The sequence below is a fragment of the Cryptomeria japonica genome, chromosome 3 (genome assembly GCF_030272615.1).
Source record: "Cryptomeria japonica chromosome 3, Sugi_1.0, whole genome shotgun sequence".
NCBI classification, from domain to species: domain Eukaryota; kingdom Viridiplantae; phylum Streptophyta; class Pinopsida; order Cupressales; family Cupressaceae; genus Cryptomeria; species Cryptomeria japonica.
Genome location: NC_081407.1, coordinates 373,853,516 through 373,861,902, shown reverse-complemented (window position 1 = coordinate 373,861,902; position 8,387 = coordinate 373,853,516). Strand labels below are relative to the sequence as shown.

The 8,387-nt window shown below is 35.4% G+C and overlaps 1 protein-coding gene across 2 annotated transcripts; it reads left to right on the top strand.

Moving 5' to 3' along the window:
* Nucleotides 1–3,368: 3,368 nt before the first annotated feature.
* LOC131080036 (uncharacterized) lies at nucleotides 3,369–8,092 on the top strand. Of its 2 annotated transcripts, none has more exons than XM_058018133.2 (7): nucleotides 3,369–3,591; nucleotides 3,724–3,938; nucleotides 4,235–4,961; nucleotides 5,584–5,795; nucleotides 6,006–6,246; nucleotides 6,955–7,220; nucleotides 7,474–8,092. In XM_058018133.2, exons 1-7 carry the CDS (start codon nucleotides 3,504–3,506, stop codon nucleotides 7,969–7,971), a joined length of 2,247 nt encoding a protein of 748 aa, XP_057874116.2. In that variant the 5' UTR covers nucleotides 3,369–3,503; the 3' UTR covers nucleotides 7,972–8,092. The 2 variants fall into 2 exon arrangements, with proteins under 2 accessions (XP_057874116.2, XP_057874117.2); XM_058018134.2 differs by having other exon boundaries at nucleotides 3,470–3,591; nucleotides 3,704–3,938.
* The last annotated feature ends 295 nt before the right edge of the window (nucleotides 8,093–8,387 follow it).

Here is an 8,387-nt window from a genome sequence, read left to right as displayed (position 1 = left end):
TTTTGCTTAATCTCTAGAGGTGTAAATGAGATGAATCTGGAGTCCCAAATGATTGCCAATCCTCCTGAGGCCCCTATAGTTGGGGAGTGCATTAGCTATCGGGGGCCAAGTTTTTTCTCAAAAAGGCCGATCTCAGAGGCGTTCATTTTAGTTTCTTGGATTAAAATTATGTCTGGTTTTGAATCAGAGATGCAGCGCTTTAGGATGTGCTATTTGTTAGGGGCATTCAAACCCCTAACATTCCATGTTATGATTTTCATGGCTCTGTGGGAAGGAAATTCCCCTCCCCTACATTAAAAAGAGATGAAATTTTAGACTAACTAATTGCTTCCCCATCCTTTGATCTTAGTTCAGCAAGGGATCTTTTGCCTCTTCTCCTGCTGAATTTAGCGCAGTCCGGAGAGTTCTTGCTCTCTGTAGAGATGTGAATACCTAGAGTGTCTAGATTATCATTTTCTAAATTTTCTAGAGTTATAAAGAGTTCCTCTATTTCTAAGTCGACTCTAGAAATATCCACTAGATTTTTGACGTAAAGATCCCTTTGTCTTTCCAATTCCTCATCATCACAGATTTCGTCAACGAGTTGATTCATAAGGTTGTTTACTACTTCTTCCCCTACAAAATTGGCAATGATGTTGATTTCCCTAGACGCTCGATCACTTTCTGTTTCTACAATTGTATCAGAAACACCCTTCGTAGGAGGAGGGTGATCCTCATCCCCCTCAAAAGCCTCATCACTTGAGACTTGAGGGATTGATTGACCCTTCAGGGAAGCCATTCCTAATACCGGGGAGCCATTTTCCCTCTCCACCAGTAGCACAGAGGAAGATAGTTTCATAATTGGGGGAGACCTCAAGGGACTCAGCCTTTTTGGTGGGATGAGAGGGCTAGACGATGAATTTTTAGCCAGTCCTGGTTGACCCTCTAGAGGGGGCAAATCCCTAATTTTGCCTTCTTCCAGGTCTAGAACCCTAGGCAATGAATCAACTATAGGTGGATTGATAGTTGGCAATGTGGGTAGAAGGGGGCGGGAGGTCTTAGCAAGGGAGCTAATGGGATGGGGGTGAGGACATAGGTTCTCAGAAGTGTGAAGCTTAGGGTTAGTTTCAGCCTTACAACCTTCAAAAGTAAAACCCCCTCCGACCATAAATCTGAATGAGATGCCATCACACAATCCAGGGTGAGGCTTATTAGAAGGGGTCATTTTTGGGATAATGTCATCGAAAGGGCCATTATAAAAGGGTAATTCTAGGGTTAGACTATAATTGTCGCATTTCAGCGTGATGGGCTCTAAAGATTTAATGTTTATATTCATATTAATGATCAGAAGCTGATTAAAGAAGCTAAAGGCTGATTTTCTAACTTCTACAAATTTACCAATTTTATTGCCTATTATTCTTAAAAAATCATTATTACGCAATTCTACATGAAATTTTTTGAGAGAAATTGCTCTATTAACCCTGCAGGAATTTAAACAAGATGGGAGAAAGAAGGGTTGCCATTCCCAACAATCGAACCCAAAACCCTTGAATGATAATATGCCCTCATTTAGAAATTTATTTCTCAAACCCTGATTACCACATTCAATAGCCAGGAAATTATGAGGAAGGATGTCGATTTTACCTAGTTAATGTAGGAAGAAGACAACCAGTTAGCTATTAGTTCTGTTAGAATCCCCCAGCCTTTCCATCGAGCAAAGATCATGCACTCATTGCAATGCATATGATACTTGGCCTGAGTATGGGTATCTATTTCAATGACCGTCCGGTTTGAAAATGTTGGAGGGTTCGAAGGTGAAATCATTTTAGGATGCTTTACTTCCTTTGAATGTTGATGATTCAAGATAGAGCGGTGGCCTAGGGTTTCCTTACCCTTTGTAAATTTATTTGGGGAATATCATGTATTTCGAGCATAGGAACTAATTGACCAATTAGGTTTTACAAAACCCTCCTCCCGACAGTGATTGGAAATCTAGTTGAGGCAAAATGGTTGCCCTATTGCCCTTTTATTTCTTCGACTCACCATCTGCCAGTCACGATCCCAGCCTTCGCAGGGAAGAGGGGGAGCCCTAACCGTCTTAATCAAAGAATATTTTGTTTTTGCAAAGAAGGCTTCTTGATCGTGGATCCGTGATATGGCCATACCAGGATCCTCCATCCTAGAGTTGTTTGCTAGAACAATGAAGTGATTATCGAAGCCCCTGTGGATTGCTCGTGACCAGATTGGGTGCTCGAAACTAGTTGTGGATGCTTTGCATTGATTTTTCGCACGCATCACTAGAAAAGAAAATGTAATTGTATTAATATTTTATTTTTATAACAATGAACTATTTTAATCTATTAAAAAAATTAAATTATTAATTTGTTATTCTTGGAACTAAAAGAAGGGTGAAAATTTATTCGAAACAAAGAGAAGTGCAAAGCAAGAAGGGCCAACTATCTAGTAGAGAAAAGAACACTACACAACCATGTCCTTATCCACTAACTAGTCCAACATGTGAGACAATTCCAAAGATAATTGTCCCCTATTAAATTTTTCTCTAGAAAAAATAATGTCAAATATTTAGACAAATCATATAAATATTATATCTCTTAACATTACAAGATTTAATATCAAATACACATTTTACTTTTACTTTACATGAAAATAACCACTAAATAAATTAAAGTGTCTATTCCACTTTGAAAAAAAAAAAAAAACATTAATCAATAGACATAATATCTTTTGCATATATATATTTGTTTAAAGATAAATATATCAATTTTAAAAAAAGAATAAAGATGTACAAAGTAAAATTAGCATATCTATCTTTACAAAAAGATGCCTAGAGATATAATTTTTAGATTTCTATTTCACTTTGATAATTAAAAAGTAGGAATCAAAGATGATATCTCTCGCTCTCTTTTACATATATTTTTTCAATAATATGTTTTTTTAAAATAATTTAATAAGTTAAACTTTTCAAATAAATATGTGATATGAAATAGTTGATAATAAAATTAGACATCTGAAAAATGGACACGTCTATTCTAGCTTCAAAACGGCAGTACGGATTGACTAACATGCGTTTTACACCGTCGATTTTGCAATAAACGGCTGCGATTGACTAACACGTTGCTATCATGCTGTACAAAAGGTCTGTTTTGAAACCAGAATAGCTTCGGCCCTGAAAAATGATGTCTCCAAGAATCTTTTAAATGTTATTTTATAAATAAATATACTAATTTTTAATTTTAAACATACCATACAGTATATTTTTAATAAATAGAAATTTAAACCTCCTTTAACGACAATTCTTAGCATAATTGTACCTTTTCTTTTTTCTTTTTTCTTTTATCTGTACCATTTACAAACTTCTTCTCTGTAATCTTTTGTTCTTTTACAGGCAATTTAATTCTCTTTTCCAAATCCACCACAATTCACAACTTATACCTTAATAACTTTTATTATATATTCACTAGTATCCTCAAAGCCCAGCTATGATGTTTTACTGAACTGCTGAAATGATCAGAAAATGTAATGGGAAAAATCACCAGGATGCTCTCTCAATGCTAAGACGACTACAATGTAAACAAGCGGGATTTAACTCTAGTGAGTATTTTATAGTATCTACAAACTAGCATTTAACTAGAGATTCCCATAAATGGGGCTCTCTATATACCGTTGATTACACTTCTGGAACTCATGTATATCCTATAAACAGCTCTTAAATTCTTAATATAGGTTTGTACCAGAAAAACAAAGCTCAGGAATCAAGAACTCTGGATTTTGGGAAACAAGAGCTAATATCCCAGATGGGGGAGGCAGTGGAGTATATTAGCACATGGACAGTAGTGATGACAGGATCCATATTTGTTATGCTGTACATGGTTTTTTATGTTAGAATCCCCCATGGTTATTATTACTTAGCTGCAGAGAAGATTACTGATACAGAAGAGGTTATTATTGCACTTTGTATTGTTCCATTGTTTTAGAATTTAAAATCATTTGTCAGAATTGAATAGTACAGATTGAAAGTAAATAGGGTTGTTATTTTTGAATTCGATTGTGTGTATTTTTTTGCATCAATGTTTCAGATCATATTCCATGATTTATCATCAGAATTTTAGAGGACTCGAGAGCAGAAAGTGATAAACTGTTAAACTTAAGCAAATAGAGTGTTGAATTGGCTTGGGTTTGTGATTGAAAGGAAATGAAATGTAGATTTGGGCTGGCTCTTTGGTTTGTGATGCAGGTTGTTAAAAAGGAGCCTGTTGAAAAAAAGGAGCCATTTTTCGCACCGCCTGTAAAAAAAGAGCCTATTGAAAGAAAGGAGCCATTTTTCAAACCGGTTGTTAAAAAGGAGCCTATTGAAAAAAAGGAGCCATTTTTCACACCAGTTGTTAAAAAGGAGCCTATTGAAAAAAAGGAGCCATTTTTCGCACCAGTTGTGAAAAAGGAGCCTGTTGAAAGAAACGAGTCATTTTTCCTTCCTGTTGAAAAAAACGAGTCATTTTTCCTTCCTGTTGAAAAAAACGAGTCATTTTTCGTGCCTGTTGTAAAAAAGGAACCTGTTGAAAAAAAGGAGCCATTTTTCGCACCAGTTGTAAAAAAAGAGCCTGTTGAAAGAAACGAGTCATTTTTCGCCCCTGTTGAAAAAAATGACTCATTTTTCATGCCTGTTGTAAAAAAGAAACCTGTTGAAAAAAAAGAGCCATTTGTGACACCTGTTGTAAAAAAAGAACCTATTGAAAAAAAGAAACCATTTTTAGCACCTGTTGTTAAAAAAAAGCCAGTTGAAAAAAAAGAGCCATTTGTAGTGCCCCTTGTAAAAAAGGAACAATTTTTAATTCCTGTTGTAACTGGCTACTTAGGGATTAACAATCAATTGGTGGAGTATATGTCTGCTGCTGTCATTGCTAGAGCTACAGGAAGGACACTCTGCCTTTCACCATTATTCAGAGGCCCTTTGAAACATCAAGGTATTCAATTCCAGTTGTTTTATTAAATTCAAGTTCTTATATTCATGTTAAAGTTTGAATTTCAGCAAGTTCACTGACAAAGATGGAGATGACTGTGTCTATTTAATGGGGTGGCAGTTAATACAACTTGGAAGGCTGCAGAAGTTCAAACATCCACTGAGTAGTTTCTCATATGATATATGCTTAATCTAAGAAGCATTCTTGACCGGGGCAGTAAATTTTCATGAGATGAGATGAGATGATTCTTCTTATAACTAGCTGTGACTAGGTGTGATATCAATAAAAAATCTATGCGTATTACTATTAATTAAAACAGCTATGGAGAAAAGCTCTTTATTTATGTCTAGTCTATTTTTAACTATTTAATAGCACTGTTTCTATTTAATAGTTGTGAGGGTGGTTTCCCTGTAAAGAACTAAGCTTCAGATCTCAGAATTAAATTCCCAATTTTTTGAAATTTGAATTTCTTTTTAAAGATTGCTGATTCTATTTAACAGCTACCTAATAGATCCCTTCTCTTGGACTGGTATCTTACTTTCTTCAATGCTAAAAATGGGTTATTGATTATAGTAGAAGTTTGTGATAAATAATTGTGCATGATGTTGTTGTGTGTTCGATTTAGGAAGGCTTTCAAAGCACACAAGGAATGAGATCACAATTCCTCTAGAGCATAGGTTCGATTTGAAGGAAGTCTCTAAGTTTGTGAGAGTATCTTCCTTGACCCAATGTGCCAATGCCTGTGGGCATAAGGTGGACATGTTTTGGAAACTGAGAGCTGAGAACACAAATTATGATGTTTTTGGATCATCTCCTAAGCCATCCAATTACACACCTGTGAGTATGCGTCTTGTCTCTTTAAATAAAACATTAAACTTTGATCTATTTTGGCAATTCAATGTATTGGTAATTTCTGAAAAATTGTCACTCTCTTGAATCTTAAATTCATATTATAGGATTTTGAGTGTAAAGAATAAAGATAAATCTTCTTACACTGCAGGGATTGGCTAATGCTAAATACATAGATTTGTTTGGATGCATGAATAGGAAATAATTGAGCTTGGGTGGTCTTTCAAAAACTGGAGGTCCAGTAAGGATATATCCAACCAGATGGAGGCCATGAATGGGGGTAATTGTGTAGGCGTTTCAGGGCTTTTCCCAGGCCATGGTTGGAGAGGGGCATTCCTGGCTGTATCTGCATTCCTCAAGCCTTCTGATTGTATTTCAGCTGCAGTTTCAGCTCTCCATGCACGTGCCTTTGGCCCAGGCAACCCAAATTTCCTTGGAGGTAATCCAATCTTTTCACCCAACTTTAATGTTAGAACTACTTCATATTTTTTGTGGGGCATGTCGAAATTTTAATGCAGAATTCAATACTTGGAAAAAGATTGACAGGGAAGTCTTAAAATTTTGGTAGCAGTAGGTTTGGGAGACCTTGCAAGATCCAGCAATTTCTTTGGCGTCATGCTCATTAGAAACTGATTAAAGGTTTTGAATGTCAAAAATCTTTCTCAATGCCCACAGGAGTATCTTGTTTATGTGCTTTATAGTTTCTCCTAAGATTAATCACAAGAACGTTGAAGCCATGTGGTTTCCACAGATTTTTAGTACTATATTGTGTGCAATTTTTTATTATCAATGTTTTAGACTATATTGCATAATTCATCATCAGAATAAAAATTAAAAAACAAAACATTTTAAAGACGGGTTCTGTTGATGAGAATTCCTCATTAATTATCTTCTTCAGCTTATTTCTGGCATTCTCTTCCCTGAGTGAACCTTCCTATTGTTCCATGGTAGTGCTCTGTTCCCATTTTCCAAATCCAGGCTAGAAGATTTCTTTATGTAATTATCCTACAATCTTTTTCAATTACATGCTTCTTAAATATTGTGGGTCATCTCTTCTTACCCTTGGGATTTATGGCATGTATAAACAAAGGTAGCATCTTCAATGAATTACTGATTCATCTGATCTAATCTTAATCTTTGTGTACAGTTCATTGGAGGTTTGAGGAATCCAACTGCAAGAATCATGATTTGGGTTTATGCTTTGTGAGATGTGGGGATGGATCCATAATCAGTTCTGGATTGCATTTTATGAAGTGGAAAAAGCACCATTGGAATTGTATGGGGATAATAACCACAATGGAGGACATTGTTGCTGCTATACTTGAAAAGGCAAAGGAGCAAAGTGTAGACTCAGTTTATCTTGCAACAGATGGATGGATAAGAGGCCACAAGGCCCAAATGCTACTTGCTAAAGTAAGTTTGATACTCCTTACCAACGGATCAAAGAACTAGAGAGACATAAAATAGAGTATTCATAGGTATAATATCTGCAAATATGCTTGATAAACTACAATATGCAAGTGCTTAACAAGCTGATCAGATTTGATAAAGAAAAACATTGTGACTAAACAAATTTGAGTTCAGTAATATTATGATTATGGGTTCTTATGAATCATTACTTATAATTAACTAAAAGTAATCTGAAACACTGATTGATGTTTTACAGGTGATCAGAGCACTTCGCAAAGAAAGAATAAATGTTGCAGGTCTGTGGAAAATGAAAGGAGTTCCAAACTTCTCAGATGGTACTTATTTTGACTCCACTGAATTGGGACTGGATAAGTCTTGTAACATAAAAACAAATCAGATGGTGTCCTTTGTTGAGCAGGAAATGTGCTTAAGAACCAAAGCTTTTCTGGGGAGTGGAGAATCCACATGGAGTTTATCAGTATTCTATGCAAGACTAGCAACCAGGAAAGCCTTTGAGATAATCAGAAGTGGTAGACAAGAAAGTAATGTAAATGAGTATATTATAGAGCAACTTTTATCTGACCAGCATGCTTCAGGACTAATGTGCAGGTATTCAATCTTTTACAACCAAAAGAAAGCGAATTACACTGTGGAAGAGTCTCAAGATGAAGACCCTGATGGCTGGCTTGATTTAGAAGCCTGCGAGAAAAGGATTACTAAGGGTGGCCATTGCAATCTTGCTGTTTGCTTCTAATTAGAAGTGTGCCCTTCTCCATTTTTTTTGTTTCAATTATTGTATATTTAGTATGTATATTGTTAATTTTATGATCTAAAGGGTTAATGTATAATTATTTAATATTGTTAGTTTAGCTTTTTATGATTTTGTTGTGTAGTTAATTGTTGGTTTTTAGATGAAAAATAATGTAAAAGTATAAAGTGTGAAAGTCTTGTTAGTGTTTTAATTTGTCACTTTGGGGGAAGAGCACAATAGCTGTTATAGTTCCAATAATCATTCACTTCTTGTATACACAACTCCCTAATTACTTACTTTAAAGAAACTTAAAAAATGATAAGTAAAAGTTCATTAATAAATTTCACATGTACCAACACCCGCCCACTTTTTAGCATTTTTGAACCATAATGGGCTCATTTGTGCACAACTATTGGGAC